General features: G+C 41.8%; 1 protein-coding gene across 1 annotated transcript; it reads left to right on the top strand.

Annotated features, from left to right (window-relative positions):
- Positions 1 to 1,625: 1,625 nt before the first annotated feature.
- On the top strand, positions 1,626 to 18,721 carry tp53bp1 (tumor protein p53 binding protein, 1; the record flags this gene model as incomplete). Its single annotated transcript, XM_083900533.1, has 28 exons — positions 1,626 to 1,805; positions 2,982 to 3,069; positions 3,172 to 3,256; positions 3,359 to 3,426; positions 3,536 to 3,637; positions 4,027 to 4,081; positions 4,170 to 4,330; positions 5,051 to 5,177; positions 5,282 to 5,376; positions 5,463 to 5,653; positions 6,018 to 7,122; positions 7,481 to 7,597; positions 7,675 to 7,866; positions 8,016 to 8,082; positions 8,681 to 8,773; positions 9,550 to 9,820; positions 11,304 to 11,363; positions 11,441 to 11,593; positions 12,133 to 12,353; positions 12,937 to 13,107; positions 13,380 to 13,777; positions 14,855 to 15,046; positions 15,608 to 15,790; positions 16,526 to 16,714; positions 16,805 to 16,899; positions 17,096 to 17,292; positions 17,467 to 17,603; positions 18,537 to 18,721. The coding sequence occupies 28 exons, from the start codon at positions 1,626 to 1,628 to the stop codon at positions 18,719 to 18,721; spliced, it is 5,178 nt and encodes a 1,725-aa protein (XP_083756659.1).
- Between the last annotated feature and the right edge of the window lie 204 nt (positions 18,722 to 18,925).

Raw genomic sequence — 18,925 nt, 5'->3', positions numbered from 1 at the left:
AACTCCACTGTTGTAACCTGTAAAAACTTTGTTTAGTTATGCTAATGTTGCAAAATACAATTAAATCTCTATTTTATTACTTGAGGAAATGATTTGTTTTTCCGACAGAATCTAGGGATGAGCCCATATGATACTCAGTAGTCCTATACTGGTCACTAGATCGGATATATACCTAAGCATGAAATGCCTACTGTATATATCACATGGTTTACTATGCACAGGCTGTAAAATTTAGCTTTTTATTTCTTCTTTACTTGACGGAGTATATTTGTTACAGAGCTGGAGAATTGTGTTTTTGAAATCGCTTGAAATGGCACAGTTGTGTTCAATAGCTTCATAGTTGATTTGTACTCTTAACTCAGGTTCTGTGGCATTGACCTAAAGTGCAGGACTTCACAGTTCAAGATTGTATCCAGAAAAGTATTGGTTATGATTATTTTGCTTTTTCTGTTGTTGTTGGAGGAACCATTTAGCCTGGTAAATGCACTTCCTCCCTCTATTTATACTAAATTGATCAAAACTATATTATTGAGCAGGAGATGCTGGTCTAACAATGGAGGTCCTCCTACAGTACAGTACCTTCATTTACAGACTAGCATAGCACACTTTCCAGTCTGCTCCAACACATCTGATTCAAATAATGAGCCATTTATTCTAGTCAGGTGTGTTGATGCAAGGAAACTTGCAGTGGGTCATCAGGACCAGTGTTGAGAAACACTGACCTGGACGACTGAAAAGCTTCACCAACATTTAGAAGTGTTTTATGGCAGACAGAGAATATACGATGAGTATATTTACATACATGTATAATCACTTTAGAATAAAAATGGTTTTGTTTCTGTAACCTCAGATTAACCATTAATAGACAAACCAACCAGAGTTTTGATTGCACCAAACCTACAAACTACTCATATGTATTTACTCCATTCATTTTACAGGATTTTTTTTTTTGTATTTTTCTCAAGAATTAAGAAAAGAATACATTTAAAATGCATTTTTTCTCCTCCTGGAAAAGATTGGCTGTTGTCTATTCAATTTGTTATTATACAAATGATAGTCAAATAGTCAGAAACGTCATATCATAGCAAATTGTGGACTTGTCAAAAAAAATTATTAAATCACGTGTCATCTTTTAAATAAAAGATATTTGTTGTCAACATACTTCTTTTGAAAGAGAAAACGAATCGTGGAAAAACATCCTACAACCATAAAACTAATTTACGTCCTCGCTCTACGTCATCGCGCCACACGAACCAATGAAATCGCTTCTATGAACTTTTGCCGCGAGTATCGGGACGCAGGGGGAGTGAGTGTTTACGTTTTCTTGTGCAATTGTCGTGTTCGCGAATAAACATATTAATTGAAACCGGGACATATTTGTAACCTATCGATGGAAGTACGCGTTTCCAGGCGTGTGTTAAGTTTGTTTATAGCACAGACTCCTCGGTGCGCAGCAGCTACTCGCCTTGTTGTTGTTGGGCGGGGCGTCATCTGCTAGCTTACTGTGGCTAACATGCTACCACCGGGGCAGTCGTGTCTTCATGGTTTTAACGCGTGGATCTTTGTCTCGCTGCTGTTTGTGTAGCTAACAACAACACCCAGGCTTTCGTTCTCGGCTGAACCCCATGGATCCCGGCGGAAGTGAACTGGACTCCAGCCTGCCTCAGCCCGAGAACCCGTGTTTGATCGTGGAGGACTCTCAGCCGGACAGTGTCGCTCTGGAGGACGATCCCGAGAGCAGCTACCGAGCTCTGCTGGCCCGACGCCTATCCAATCTGCAGCCCACCGCCTGCAGCCCGGTTCTTGTAAGCATTGGACCACATTATACTCACAGTTAAGAAGATAACGTGTTATAGTTTCTGATCGACTTGTGTGATGCATGTTGGACATACAACAAGAGAAACAAAAGCAGGTTATAGGTATGAGCTAATGAGATACCTTTTATTATTGATTATTACGATCGATTAAAACACACAGCAAGCGTCTGACAAAATATAACATAAAAATACAGCTTTAGTACACGAGTATTTATTATTTATTAACTATATGCGCTTCAAGTACCGATTTTTGTGCCAATTGTGCAGGATATGTACAATGTCATACGGCGTATTGTGTACATACATTTTCGCGAGTTGTTTTCTATTCCATTAATTTATGGAATGAGCAGAAGTTTACTGTTGTTGTCAAAGTAAAATAAGTTAGAATGACATCCATCTCTGAGCACAACTGGCCCATTAACTAGTTTCTAGTAGTTTCTACAATTTATCTGTGTGACTGGGCTCTATTAAACTAGAGTAAGACATCGAGTATGTTGTACAATGATAACAATGATGATGCCTATTGTTAGGTTAGGTCAGAGCTGCTTGTTTCTCAGTCCATCTTGAGGTGCTCACCACAGATGCTCAGATCTATCCCAATTCCAGCATTGAATTTTAGATTTTGTTTTCTGCAATTGATGATGATGGAAAAGTGAAACTGTCCGTTTACTGGATCATGTTGATCTTATTTAATTATTATTATTTGCACTGAAATGTTCTATTCTTTCAGCATGACTTGTGCCTTTATTTCTCTCTTCAATCAATCAATCAATCAATCTTTATTTGTATAGCCCACAGTTTACAAAACATAGTTTGTCTCACGGGACTTCACAGGGTTGGCAACATCCTATGTCCTTAGACCTTCGACCAGGGTAAGGAAATACTGGTCTCATATTTATGTTTATTCTCTTGAATAAACATAAATATGAGATTCCTTGAAGCAGGATGAACCACCTTCATTTACCATTAGCTGCGTGTCTCTAAGAGTGTATTACACATAATCTTGCTGCTTGTCATTGAACCATCGATGTAAGCTTTTTTCTTTTAGTTACCAGTGCAGTTATCAGTGCAATGATGGAACCAGACAAATTTGAGTGAACTTGTGTTGGGGTTGTTCGTTGCTCTGCGTAACCTAAACAATAGGGTCTTTGTTTTTTCCTGCAGGAACTGATCTCTTCACCTCTAGGAAGCAGATGCTCTCAGACTGACAGCCAGTTAGAACACCCCCAGAATAACACTCAAGGTGAACCTGGTAAGAGCTTATCGAAAAACACGATTTGAAATTGGCTACATATCAGTCAGTCTGTGGAATTGTAACAAAACACCAAGTAAACCTGCTGTTTTCTTTATTCAGGGATCCTCACAGTTTCCAACTGTAGTTCATCATTCCAGGAGGAGAGTCAAGTTATAGACTGTTGCCCTCCTCCACACAAGAAAAAGTAGGTGTTGACCATTCTTTGTTGCTGGTTGATGCTGCTCAGGTGCAGAGAGTGATGGAGTATTTTCAATCCGTTTTTTTTGTGTGTGTTTTGTTTTTTCAGGAGTGGACCAGAGGACACTGATATGGATTCTGGAGCTGATTCCACCACACACTGTAATCATCATGAGGGTAGGGGACCTTTCCACATATTCAGGAAGAGTAACATCCAGTGAAGTTGATTTTAAGTCCCGAATATTACCAGACATTAACAGCATCTGTATTTCTTTGTGTATATCAGAGGAAGCCTCCCAGTTTGGTTTTCTCGAGCTTTCTCAAAGTCAAGATCTGCGCGGTGAAGTGATGAACTGTCAGGAGGAAGACCTCTCACTGCAGCCCGTCGGTGAGAAATGTACCAAATCAGGTATTAGGTCCTGTATTTGTTGCTGACATGTAACAGTTGTGTAAATGTTGCATTTTACCACTCTCCGTGGTTTGTTGTAATAGTGGAAGAATGGTGTTGATGGTGTTGAAAAAGTAGCTTCTGCCACAATGTTGGGAAGAACTTCCTGAACAATATTTAATTTTCCACTGACGATATAATATTGTGTTATCCGTCTGGTCCCCAGTTTGTCTTAGTTGTATTTATACTTGCATTTCATGTGTGCGTGCTACAGCATTGTTGTTTGTTGCAGTTCTGTTCTTTGGTACCTGATCAGAATATTCATCTTGCTTTGCAGCTGCTGATGGTTTTAATAGTCAATCTAATTTCTACCTGCTTTTCATTACCAGCGGAGCAGAACATTTGCTCCAGGACTTTGGCGAATCAGGACAGCAAATCTGTGAGGTACGGGTCCATGTGGTGTTTCAAATTCTACATTCATTTATGATGCACCTGCTGATCTGGCTTTAACATTTATTTTGTCCTTTGCCAGATCCGAGGTGAGCTCCAGCAGCTCATCAGACTCTCCCGCTCATTCGGGCAGGAAGCTGAGTGTCCAGGCTCTGCTGCACTCGCAGGGCCTTCATGCTTCTGGTGAGCAGGACCCTGAGATCCTGTCCTCACAGGAGGACATGTTTCATGCTGACAAGTCAGGTGCGTTCATACACATGTTGCACACGTTGTAGATCTAATTGACTTCATTGCATGTACACCCAATTTAAAGAATATTGTGGGAATTGTGGGAAAAATTGTATTTTTCAAAGGAAAGTAGTCAGGAATTAAAATGTTAAGAAATCATGGATGTAGTAAATAGGGATGTGGTTGTGTCTTGCGGAAAAACTTTTGTCATGTTTTTTTCAGGGGCGATACCGATTATTAGTAGTGAAGGCGGCCGATATTAATTTGCAGTAAGTTAAAATATTGGCGTCCAAATTTTTTAACACCAACAATAGACAATAGACATCTTTGTTTTAAAATTCTGACAAAAAGTGCAGAAAGCTCCCAGGCTTAGCAGCGTGTCTTATAAAATTAAATGAAGATGTAAACAAATAAATAAATTGATCTCTTATCGGCCGCTGGATTAAAAACAAAGAAAAAAGATGCAGATATGCACCGATAAGTCTATCCCTACGTTTCCTTGTGTTTCAAATATCTACAAGGTTACTTTCATACCATAGTAAAGCATCAGCCAGTTGAATGAGTATATTGAATGATTTTAAAGCTGGACTTCATATAATTTATATAGAAATGGATGCCAGCATGAAACGGCTGTCTTTGTACATAGGATGAAGGTTACTTTCAAAAGCAGAATGTTATTGTCGGTCTAAGTGGTCACTTTTCACAGTAGTTAACACTTGTGTGCGTTGCTATCAGGTGCTGCAGTAGACAGTACAGTGTCTGAGCCAGAGCAGCTGGGTCCCCCGACCCCAACGCCATCCCGCACCCTGGGACTGCTGCATCTCTCTGGACAGGGAACACTGGTTCAGGAGAGTTTGTCCCAGTAAGTCACACAAGTGCTCATATATACTGTCCATCCTCACACTGTATATCTCTCTAACCTACGTGCTGCTTGTTTGCCACCCCCCCCCCCCCCCCCGTTTCTAGGAGCTCAGTAGATTATATTGCCCCAACCCCAGACAACTTCAGCCACACTCCTTTAATTGTTCCCAGCTCACCCACTGGACCAGAGATTGGAAGTGGTAAATGACTAAAGCTGCTTTAATGACTGAATTTCAATTTGACAAACAGCACCTCTGCTCACCAGCTGATATATCTTTCTGATCAGGTCTTGATGAACCAATGGATACTTCATTGCCTCCAGATGATGATGGTGCAGGGGAAAAGGGTGAACAGCCAATGGAAACAGAGTCAGCCTCTAAACCACAACCTTCTGCCTCTACTCCTGTATCTCAGAATTCCCCTGGTTTTGTGTTGGAACGCACCTTGTCATTACCTTCCCAACCAGAGTTCTCCCATGTATGTACTAGTTTTTTTAATTATTATTTTAATTTAATCACATAATCTCTTAATTTTCAAACACATTTATCTATAAATTAACATATTTATCTACATATTGACAGCTGAAATCTTATATTGCTTGTCTCAAACATAAAGCTATTCAGTTACTATTAATGTTGATGATGTCTTATAGGTGCTGGTCAACAGAAAATCCATTGTTAGTTTTAATAGTGACGGATAATCACTTAATGCAGATTCTCATAAATATAAGGATTTGCTTATTTCTCAGAGTTCAATATCATTATAATCTTTCTTAAGTAGATGATCTATAGTCACTGCTGTAGTGTTTGGTTTACCTTGTGGTCTTTTTCTATTTTCCTAGGATGTGTTTGCCCCAACACAGAGCCAGGACACCTCAAAACCGTTAGATAAGAAGTCTGCATCAATGCATCGCGATACACCGTCTCAACGTCTGGAGTCGGCTCCGTTCACTTTGCCTTTGCAACTCTCTGTGAACACTGAAAACAGTGGCACAGCTCCGGAGACCTCGGAACAAAACGAAGAGGACAGTCAGGCAACACAGATCGAGGAATTTGAAAAGCCACTCGGTGTGGATACCACTGATTCTGTGACTTCACGCTGTGACCAGAGGAGTGAGAGCAATAGCGTTGCTGTACAATTGCAGATTGACACAAGTGTGAAATCCTCCACCTCTGCTGAATCACTTAAGCACCAGAGCGAATGTTCCAAGTCTGAAGTGTCCAATCTGTTGCACAAAGAGACACCAACTTCTTTGAATGTACAAAATGTGAATGTAAAAGAAGGTAAGAGTGACTGCAAAGAGGTGAGCTCTGCTGACATGGTGTCCTGCTCTCAACCAAACCTCAGTTCCACAGATTTGACTGTTAACACTTGTGTGCAGGAGACTCCCTCAGATATCACACCCTCAAGTTTGCCTTCACAGTCCATGATATCTGATGCATCTGTTGTGGATGTGGTGAAGAGTTCTTTGGATGTAAGAGGAGGAGAAATGAGCCGCCCAGTAGAGCCATCATTACAACAATGTCCAACAGTTGGTGACAGCCAGACTGATAACGTTATGGTGGATGAGCATGAGCGGGGTGAAGAGGAGGGGGAGCTACTCATGGAAGAGGAGAGTGGGGCTTCAGGAATGGGCCTTGCTCTCTCCCAGAGTCAGATGTTATCTCCTGAGCCCATGGAGGATGATGGTGAAGACCAGGGACTGGACAGTGTGATTGTGATTACAGACAGTGAGAGAGACTCCCAGATTTTGAAGAAAGATGTCACGCCACAGTCAAAGACCAAGAGGTCCCAGCCAATCGGAGGCGATGTGTCCGCCTCTTCGAACGGCCACGAAGCTCAGGCGAAGGAGGTGAACGTATCTCCTGATAGATTCTCACACATTGAGATGAAGGGGCCTGAACCTGAAGGGCTCAAAGACAAGAGTCTCAGTGATAGCTCAGGAGGTAAGATGAGCACAGTGAGTAGTTGGTTAAAAGAATTGATTTCCAACATGGAGGGCAGGATTTCCAATATGGCTTTGAAAAGGGTCACTTTGTTTTACGTGATTTCCTGTGTGTAAACTATGTTGTAAGTTGAGGTCAAAGTTCAGGTAATGATCCTTTATGATTTGCCTGTATTCCTCTTCTCCAGTTGTCTTACCTTGGGGTTAAATTTAATGATTGACATTACCCCCAGCGTACTGACATGTTGTCTGTAAATTAATTAAAGGAATGTCAGGTGTTTAAAAATCTGGGGGAAAAAAGTGTGGAAAACATTACTCGTATAGATTTAATCTGAGTGTGGTTTTGTTTTCAACAACAGAAATATCCTTTCACTTCACGCTTCCCAAAGAAGGGGAGCTGATTGCTCCTGCTGTTGGTGCCACACCTCCTCTCATCAATCAGCTGAAGCAGACTCTGAGACACAGCACCCCCATTGGTCAGTTCCTGTGTACAATAACTACTTTCTTTAATATCATATAGCACAACATTATAGCTTTCTTTTTTCTTTTCCAGAGATCACATCCTTTTCTGAGAAGTCGCATATGGCGGGCGATGTCTCTGCAGACGTGGTCATGGCTACCAGTGACATTGTGTCTGGGGACATCCAAGAGGATGTGATGGAAAACGGAGAGGGGAAGCTCAGTTTGAGGATGAAGCTGGTGACCCCTGTTGAAGAGGGCAGCTCAGAGACTTTCAGCCTGCAGAGTAAGAGCTCTAGTGTGCTCATGTTCACTGATCATGCCCCTGCTATGGTGCATCTACTTCTTGGGAGAGCCAAAATGGTATCCATGGAAATGCTGCATACTCGCATCATCCTAATATGGTAATATACTGTATTTTTTTTTCCCTGACAGAGCCAGCACTGTTAGAGGAGGATGGATCTGTCACCAAGGTTACCACCGTTTCCAAGGCTGAAACCAGGTAATCCAAATGACTTAACTGCATCTCTTTCAGTCCATATTGCTTAGTGGAGTGAAATATGTCTCAACAAATACTGGATGGACTGCAATAATCATTGGCAAATATTTGCTCAGGACGGATTAGAGTAACTTTGAGCGCCACCATTAGGTCGTAATTGTGATATGTCAAATAATGTCTATGTTGAACTTCACCCCATTAGACTCGTTAGACTTCACCCCATTCACGCAACAATCCTCTGGTGGCCTCTGCTGGTCATATTATGAAGTGCAAGTGTGGAAGCACAAACAAACAGACTGACACACAGAGCCACTAAAAACAATACTTCAATGACTTGGCCTCAGCTCTACTTTGTAACCTGTATCAGAGCTTTCTGTGTGTATTTGGTTTTTGAATTCAATTCTACATTATCTGGGCCATAAAATCAATTGATATTGGTATCTGATTAATTTTCTTTAGCTGCCCTTTGGTGAAGCATTGTGAAATGCATCTTCTGGTGTTTGTGTGACACTCCTTTTCTGATTCATCCACTTGGCAGGAGGTGAATATGCTGATGACAGAAATGAAAGTCGAATAATGCTCATGTTTGATGTCTCTGCAGCAGCCCGTCAGTGTTCAGTCGAGTCAGACAGGTGCACAGGCAGCAGGAGGCAGAGGACGACAGCCAACCTGCAGGCCAATCTGCACCTGTCAGGTAAACACACTTGCTGCTTCAAAGCCAGATCTGATCATCGTTCAAATTGAGCTTGCACAAGAAGAAATTCCACTATCAAAGCTCCCAACAACCCTTTGTCTCAGTTCCTTTGCATTTCCATATTTGCATCTTTCCCCAGACTCAAAGGGGCACATTTTAGCCAAGTGTTATTCCCCTGTGTACTCATGTGCACGTCACAATCATATGAGTCTCCTGAAAGCAATGTTGCCCTACTTTGTTAGCTTTTCTTTTTACACCATAATGAATAGAGGACTCCTTTCTCACTATTTCACACACAAATCATAAGACTAATTGACAACAGAATACATTTTCGTTAGTGTGGTTTGTGATTTCTTTTATGTACACAAAGCCTGTTAAGATTCTCTGTGCAGATTCTGCTGGAGCCTCACACGTCTATTTGACCTGCAGATACAAGCATAGATTTCCCCTGTTGTAATGTATTTTAGTCGACAAAAATAGGTCTACTGGTGTGTGTGAGTGTGTGTGTGTGTGTGAGTGAGTGAGAGAGACCTACTTGGATCCTGGAGGTGATATGGGTTGCTATTTTTTGCAGTATGTGTTTATCCTCTTAGGCTATGTGAAGAATTAAGGTGTGGTTTTATCTACTCAAGCCTTGCTTTAACAAAGAAAAATGTCAGTTTTTGATTCACATCTTCTGAAACTAAATTCCTATTTGTGGGTAGATTAAAATATTGTCACTGCATTTTTTCCTTGTGGTTGTTATCTCACATTATCACATCTGAACATCGCTGCAGGGGGGAACTGTTCGCCTCACCACAGAGAAGCTCCCAGGCATCCTCGCTTGGATGCAGCAGCCTCCCTAACAGCCAATCGGTGACTTCACAACCAGAAACACTGGAAGCTCCACAGCAGAACACCGTTAAATCTTCCACTCCTGCTGAGCGATCTGAAGACGGACGAGGACAACAGGAAGTTTTCGAGCCCCCCACACCTAACCGTACAGATGCCAGGAAGGACGTGGTTTCCCGGCAAACCTTCACGTCCGGCCTGTCCAGCCCCAGAAAGGTAATTGCCAGTGTAGGAGATGCATATAATCGAAGCTTAGTGAAATATATTGTTTTTGTTAGAATTAGAATTTCACTGACATGCTTTAACACAGTTTTAAATAGCAGGCAGATTTCTGCAATTCCTCATTCACACGATTTTTTCCCCTGGCTCGGCTTCCAAGGGTATAGAATTATGTGTATTTTGTTGCCTATGTTTGTTTTACCACTTTTTAATATAATGTCCTATATAAATAAAATGCACTGTTATTGTAAGTGTTCAATGAATAGATACCAATTTCTATATGGATGAATAGAGGTGTTTGAGGATAATGAATTTAGGACATAGACTCTTTTTTTTAATCAGCATCAACTGATTATTTGTCCAGTTTTGGGTATCATTTGTAATTATGAAATGGATTGTTATATGAGATGGAGGAAGCATTTGAAAATCTTCCAAAAGATATTTGCAAAATCTGATATCCAAAGATTGGTGTTTAACTGATTTAAGTTTATATTTAATCAATCAATAAATCAAATTTTATTTATATAGCACATTTCATACAAGGCATTGCAACTCAAAGTGCTTCACAGGATACAAGGAAAACTGAAAGTTGGCTTTTATGTTATCAAGCAAACAATGACCCATGCCAATACAATGACTCATACAACATGTAAACCTGGTGAAGTTGACCTTTTTCACAGCAGATGCTGTTCAACATGAAATGGTAGAACCAATAACCAATAACCAATACCATTAATATTAATTAGGGTTCCACTTGGTGCTGGGTGCGTTAACGGCGTCAACATTAACGCACAACGCGTTTCCATGACGACTGCCCGGAAAAAGACGCGCGTGACGTCATGTTTACGTGACTACGGATTGTTAAAATGAGTCTCTAAAGTAACGCTAAACTTTAAAAACAGAGGCACACATACGCAGTACACAGGTACGCTGGTTATTTGTAGCGCTGCTCTTTTTGTTTAATAAACAGACCGCTCCAGTTTGACTGTAGGCGTGCTAAAAGGAGCCAACGGAGCTAACTGGTAAACGGTGCCTGGACTCCGGTATCGCGGCCATGGATGTATTACTAACTTCATATTATACATCCATGGTCGCGGCACGTAAACATGATGTCACACGCGTCTTTTCCCGGTCAGTCGTCATGGAAACGCGCCATGCCTTAGCATGCAAACAAAGGTAAGGGTAGGTAAATAATTTACAGTTAAACCTGTAGTTGTTTTTTAGAAAATAAATTTGTAATCTCTTCTAATGGTGGACTTTTGCTCAGTGTCTTTGGTTGATGTTTTGACATTCATTTATTTTTTACTTATTTAGTTACTGCACATAATATTATATTTCATCATCTTCTGTATTTGGAGATCTAGGTTTATAAAGAAAGACACAAAGGTGGCATTTGGTGTGTTGAGTATGTTTGAGACAGCAGTAAGTCATAACACGTCAGGTGTCATGGTTCATGTCATGTGTGTCTCACCTCCATCAGCGCACCATCTCCCAGCAGACCAGCTTTGATGCCGCAGGACTGCGCTCCCCAGCTGGCAGGGTAGGGAGATCCAAGCATACGAGAAATTAAAGCTTATGTCTGCCAATATTCTTCAGCTGACAGGGTTTGTCTTCTAGGTTGAGCCAGAGACTCCGTCTTTTAGAAGAACAGCAGGTCCCTCCCACTGCAGACACGTACGCACCATCCAGGAAGTGCGCACCACCGTCACACGGATCATCACCGATGTATATTATGAGGACGGTAAAGAGGTGGAGCGCAAAGTGACTGAGGTAACGATGTGGCTATTTGATAAGTTGTAGGGCTATTGAATTGAATTGTATTTATACACTATTCTAATGAGAAAGGAAATCTTCTTGGTATAAAGCTGTGCAGCACTGCAAAAAAAACGTTAATCCCCAGGACGGTAGAATCTGTTGCAGCATCATTGTAATAGGTTGCATCAAACCTGCTTGTTGGACACAATAAACTAGCAACTAAGTGGGTGCGCATAGTATTTAAAGGTTATGACAATGATGCATGTTTTAACTGAATTAACCCTACTCACCTCAGAGGATGCTCAATGCCAAGTTTCCTGGATTGGTTCTGCCCCAAATCCTACAAGTCTTTTATATATATAAATCAGCAAGAAGACATCGGCCATTTGTTCAAACAAATCCACAGGTTTTTAACTTGCAACCTAGGTTTTCTGTCAAAATGTAAAGCCTCATGTCCAATGTGAGATCATGTCAAAGTATGTGTACTTTAGCCTATTAACACTCTTGAATGTTCAGTGTCTTTCTGATGTGACTGATGTTTGGGATGTTTCCAGGAGAATGAGGAGCCAGTGGTCGACTGCCAAGTGTTGGACAGCGACGTCTCCCCGTGCCGCACAGGCAGCAGTTCTGTGACCTCTGGTGACCTGGGTGACATCAGCTCCCTGTCGTCGAAGACGTCCAGCCTGCAGCACAGTTCGGGAGGAACCACGAGCAGCAGTGGCTTCACCAGGCCAGATTTCATTGTGCCGTCAAGCCGAGGGGCCAGATCTTACAGGTACCACTTCCACATGGCAGTCACATTCTTTACTATTTCCCCTTTAAAGGTGACATGAAACGGTCCTAGCTCACATGAGTTATGAAGCTCTACTTACAAACATTAACTTGTTTTTATGGTCAAAAACCTCCTAGTTGCTGCAAATGAGCCGATCTAAATCTCTCCTCACAGACCTACTAGTTACGTCACTAGCAAGCACTAAAACCCTGCGCTCTCAGCAATGGCTGAACTGTTTGTTATGAAATTTTAGGGCTTCATAAATGAGATTATGTCGCAGATACACACCCAAAAGCAGCGTTGATTAGAGCTTCCGGTCTATGTCAGCTTTAAACATGTCCATATGGTCCCTCTGTTTACCTGTCTGTGCTAGCTGCATGCCAATTCCTGTGTCACACCCTCACCTTCTTTGACTTTCTAACACCCACATCTCAGTGATTCACTGATTCCTGCCTACTTAAGCTACAAGTTGCTTTCAGGCACAAATCCGGGATCATTCCACAGCCTTAAGTCCTACGTGGGGTGATCCCAGATCAGTGCCTGTGCAACCTGACTGCCTCCATTCGTCCCCTCTGTGTGTCTCCAGTCCCAGGAGGGGAGGTGGGCATCAACAGAGGGGTCACAGAGGTCACAGGGCAGGGTCAGTAGTCACAAAGGACGGAGGCTATGGCACCCTGGGGTCCCCGGCCTTCGTCCCAACCACCCCCAGAGGAAGGGCTAGAAGGGGCCGGCCCCCGTCCCGCTCCTCCCCGTCCAGGTGAGTCCTCCCTGAGGCTCGTCCTGCACGTTTACAAAACAGTGGACAAAAGTGGACTAAAGACAGGCAAACTGCTTGTGCTCAGACTTTTTACAGTTTCTCCACTTACACTTTCATTTTTCTCTTTTCACTAATCTACTTAATCTACCTAATCTCACATAGAGCTGTCAAACAAAGTGCCTTAAACATGAATATTTTAACATAAAGCACATTTAAAAACCGGCTCATGTTTTCATACGAGGATGTGTTTAACTCTGTGTTTCTCTTTGAAGGGGGGGTGCTGCTCGCTCACTGCAGAGACTCAGTACTCATGGGCAGCTACTGTCCTCCTCCGAGGACGAGCCCTACACCAGCATGCTCCCCCCTCGCCTCCCTGTCAGCCCCACAGACGCCGAGTTCCCCAGCCACTCGGACTCCCTCAGGTCATCGCCGGAAGAGGCGAGCTCAGCCGGCAGCAGCTTTGTCGGCCTGCGGGTGGTGGCCAAGTGGTCGTCCAACAGCTACTTCTACTCGGGCCGCATCATCAAAGACGCCGGAGAGGGAAGATTTCGTCTGCGGTTTGACGACGGCTACGAGTGTGAGGTGGTTGGCAAGGACATCCTGCTGTGTGATCCCATTCCCCTGGAGACTGAGGTCACTGCTCTTCTGGAGGATGAATACTTCAGCATAGGTGAGAATGAAGAACAACCTCAATTATTCTATTCATTTTATTATACACACTGTTTATAATGGGTTTTCACTAGTGTGCTGCAACATCTGTATTTCAGGGTTCCCCCGTGCCCTTTAAAGTTTGGGAATAAAAAAAAAAAAAGTATCAAGTCTCTTGAAAGTTTTTTAAAAAAACGCCCTGAATAGACATGGGTCATTGAAAGTGCTTGAATTTTGTGCAATAATGTCTCTCGCCGCCGATGTGCCCTTGTTTCACTGCTGTTTCATGCACCCTGCATTGCTCGATAGATTCCTTGCATAACAGTGAGCAAGTAACCAAAATATGCAAATCTCTGAAATGCAAATTACAAAGACTGGCTTGCCCACGATCCCAAGGACCATCACTTGATGCAGAGCGTGCTCCGAATACCACGGGCGAAGCAGCTCTTCCAAGTTGTCCCATCTTAAGCTGTGTCAGACCATTCAGTCCTTCAATTAGGAGAAATCAGTCCTGGAAAGTCCTTGAATTTGAGGTCAACCAAGGTGTGGGAACCCTGGTATTTCCTTAGAGAAAAGTAAATATACAAACTTTTGGCAAAACTTAAACATCTTCAGGTTTGCCCATTATAAAAATTCAGGGAGAAAAGACAAGGGCAGTGTTGCTCTACACTTTCTACTGATGTCGCAAATCAGAGACTGGTTTGGATTTATGATTAGAAGTGTTGGAGGGGTGTTGCATCACTGTAATAAATTATTTCAGCATATTTTATTAATTAAAAAGGATAACTACAGTGTTGCAGAAGCCATTGCAACAATTTAATAGGCGAATAATAACATGAAATGCAGTTGTTTGTTTCCAAAACAGCTAATTGTATAATTTTTTTTAAATATTTGCCTGTATCCCTTTGAAAATTAATGGAGACGGACACCCACTGTGCAAGACTTCTGTACCCCTTTGCTGTAGCCATGGCAACCTGTATTAAAAGAATATAAAGAGGAAATTATCTTCCTTGTCTGTCCTGACTTACTGGCAGTGCACAGGGGACGTCCAACACAGCTTTACATTGAACTTCTTCACATTTGTCTGGTTGTGTCTCAGGTGTGGTGAAAGGTCATAAAACAGAAGGCCAGGATCTGTTCTACAGTGTGGAGAGGGAGGGCCAGAGGCAGTGGTACAACAGGACCGCGGTCATCCTTTCTCTGGAGCAGGGAAACAAACTGAGGGAGCAGCACAGCCTTGGGCCTTATGAGCCCTCCACTCCCCTGACCAAGGCCTCTGACATTAGCCTGGGTAAGACGACCACAGCTGGACACACATTTTTACTAGACCAATTACAAGGCTTTGTTAAAGTTTGAGTAAGTTAGTAACTTTATCCTCTGGGAACTATTAAACTAGATGATGGAGTATTTAACTTGACAAACATATACACTACCGTTCAAAAGTTTGGGGTCACCTATACAATTTTTTTATGTTTTCCATTAAAACTCACACTTTTATTCATCGAAATAGTTGCAAAATGGGGTTTTCTAATCATCCAATAGCCTTCTAACATGATTAGCAAACACTGGAAATGGGCCTCTATACACCTATGTACATATTCCATTCAAAGCCAGACGTTTGCAGCTAGAATAGTCATTTACCACATTAACAATGTATGGAGTGTATTTCTGATTAACTTAATGTTATGTTCATTGAAAAAAAGTGATTTTTCTTCAAAAATTAGGACTCTTCTAAGTGACCCCAAACTTTTGAATGGTAGTGTAGATTATAAACAAGGAAAATCTCCCCAGAGGATTGTTCTTTCCATATACACAGATCTTGAAAAACACGAGGTCTTGTTCTTTTCCGTAGATAACCTAGTTGAGGGGAAGAGGAGGCGCAGAGTGACCTCCGAGGGTCAGAACACTCCCAACCGCGGCGACTCCAGCAGTCCTCATACTCCTGGTCCCTCCGGTAAGAGGAAGCTGAGGACGAGCGGTGGGGACAACAGGACGCCGGCCAAGAGAGGCCGCAGAGGTCCGGGCGCCAGAGCCGGTACAGAGACCTAATCACTGACGCTGTGACCGCTTGTGAATGTGAAGCGAGATGATTTGCTTTTAACATCATGATCTCAGGACCTTTTTTTTTTATCTTAAGTTGTGATTGTTTTAACTAATTGTCGCTAGTTTGTAATAGTGAGCCAACACATATACTTTTTAGATTTTAAACGACGCTGATTCTGGTGTGAATCAATGTAAATATAAAATATTTTTTAGAGAAGTTATTTTAGCAAACTTTTTTTATACATTGCATATTGTGTTTTTAATTTTGTATTAGAACAATTTTAATGATATTTTAAGATTATTCTGTGGAATCAGTAATGTGTAATTTCTTGCACGGAGCGTAACCAAGGCATTTTGACGTCCATGTGTCCATCCTCTGCTGCTGTTTGCCGGCTGCATCTGAGGCTGATTTGGTAATTAACATGCTGGCAGTGTCATCACGGTGCTGGTCCACAGGTGGAGGGCAGATATAGGGTGTTTTTTTCCATTTTTCACGGGTGTGTTTGATTTAAGAGTAAAATTTCAGTTAAGATGATTTCATTTAGAAGTTTCTACATTGTATGATAAAATGTTTCAAAGACATCTTTCAGTTTATGACTCTTTTTTTTCAATCACTGAATTCTCACAAACATCTAAATGACCAGACGTTTGAAAGTAGAGAACTGATGTTATTGTAAGATTTGGTTCTAACAAGATTTCGTCTGTTACTGTGTTTTCCTGACCTCAGCTCAGCGGCTCGGTGAGTGTAACACATCGGGCAGCGGCACAGATCTCCCTGGTCAGTCTTGTGACGTGGCAGAAACTCACGGCCCGCTGCCCGAGAACACGTCTCTCTTCATGGGCTTCGCGTTCATGCTCACGGCCTCTTCGGAGATCGACCGGCTAACCAACACGCTCGCCGGGAGCGACGACGAGGGTGAGGCAGATATGACAAAAAATGTCATTTGAAGCGTTTTCTCCTGATTCCTTTAATCATCGGTACATATTTTTGTGTCCCTCCCCACAGATCACGTGCAGATCGGCCCGTACAACAAAGCATACACAGAGTCTCAGCTGCAGGCAGGTGGAGGCTTCATTCTGCCTGAATTTAATGAGGAACAGGTCTGTGCACCAATTGTTACTCACAGTATTTACAAGTATACGAGATTCCGTCATGATATTTTACCTGGACAAAAAATTGGTGATATTAGTATCAGTAGAAATCTTTATTTCTACTTACTTATTTTCATAATCAATCAGTGTGCAGATTTGTGTTTCGCTCATCTCCATATTCTTCTTCTCCTGTGTTCCACATCAGTGTAAGGCAGCGTATCAGAGCCTGCTCATAGCCGACCAGCACTGCCGCACCAGGAAGTATTTGCTGTGTTTGGCCAGTGGCGTTCCGTGTGTGTCTCATATGTGGGTGCGAGACTGCTGCAAAGAGAACAAGCTGCTTAATTACAGGAATTACCTGCTGCCTGCTGGAGTGGGGCCAGACGATGCTGTGGTAGAATGGTATGAAGCTCCACCTGGTGTTTTAGTACTTCAGGGTTTAATGTCTCATATAAAGCATATATCTGTTTATTTTCAAATGTTTTGTTTAAGAACAGTTACATGTCAAGATTGTCCTATATTTAATTGATTAATAATTTATTAAAATGTTGAACTTGTATTCCTTTATTCACTCAGGCATTCTCGGTGCAGTCCCTTCAAAGCTCTGCGGGTCCTTCTCACGTTTGAGAAGCCAGTGGAGCTTTGGGCTCAGCTGATCACTATGGGTGGATGTTCCTCAGTCCGTCACTTCCAGGGGGACAAGGACAGTTCAGGTACTCGACATGATGTTCAAACACTGAGCACTGGTAAATGCCAGGGTACACTGCCGTTCAAAAGTTTGGGGTCACTTAGAAACGTCCTTATTTTTTGAAGGAAAAACACTTTTTTTTTTCAATGAATATAACATTACATGAACGAGAAATACACTCTTTACATTGTTAATGTGGTAAACGACTATTCTAGCTGCAAGCATCTGGTTTTTAATAGAATATGTACATGGGTGTATAGAGGCCCATTTCCAGTGTTCTAATGGTTACATAGTGTTAGCTAATCGTGTTCGAAGACTATTGGATGATTAGAAAACCCTTGTGCAATGATGTTAGTACACCTGAAAACAGTTTAGCTGGTTCTTTGATGAAAGAGCAAAATTATTTTTTAGAATAAAACTAATTTTTTGTGTCTTAACTATATATTTTCTATTCATTGTGCAACTCTTTTGAGGATTAAAAGTGGGGCTTTTAATGGAAAACACAACAAAATAGTATAGGTGACCCCAAACTTTTGAATGGTAGTGTATATGCAGGAATCCTGAAGTTAATTTCAACACCTTTTTAAGACTTTTTCAAGACCCTCACAAAATATTGTAAGACCTTACTGCCACTTCAAGCTATAATCAGCAACACAGATTTAACTTACAAAACAGTTTTAGTTTGCAATTACATCGATAGAGCACAACCATAGAGTTTATTTTGTGAGATTTTGGATATTATTTTGAGTTGGTCTTGCATCGTTGTTTTTAAAAAACAGGGAGGAAAATAAATACATTAATTTTCTTTTTGCAGTCAAACTTGAAATTGCAATTAAGACACTAATACTTTTTAAGGGCCTTCATTTTCCCAAAATTGATTTATCGACTTTTAATACTTTTTAAAACCCTGCGGCGAACACCCTGCATTAACCGAGGTCATTTCTCTCTCTGATCGCAGACATTCCTGCTGGCAAGTACGATGTTGTGGTGACAGACCATGCCTGTCCACCATTGGTAGCAGAAAACGCGACGTCACAGGAAATCCCACTTGTGTCCGCCGAGTGGATCATTCAGAGCATCATCTGCGGGGAGCGTCTGGATTTCCACAGCAAACCTCAGTATTGTCACGACTACACCTCGTAATCCAACTCCACGTGTGCAAAAATGCCTTGGATCATGTTAAATGTTCAACGTTCTTCTGTTGCATGCCTCTGCTGTATATAACTTTATCCTGGCTATTTTTATGGGATAATAAATTGTGACTCTCGTTTCATTTTAATAGATTGCAGTTTTATTTTCTCGACAGGAACATCTTCGTGTAACAAGGTTTAGTATTTACAGTTTGTA

This window comes from Microchirus variegatus, assembly GCF_963457635.1.
Source record: "Microchirus variegatus genome assembly, chromosome: 14".
NCBI lineage: Eukaryota > Metazoa > Chordata > Actinopteri > Pleuronectiformes > Soleidae > Microchirus > Microchirus variegatus.
Note: the sequence above shows the minus strand (reverse complement) of the source record. Positions and strands in the feature narration are given on the sequence as shown.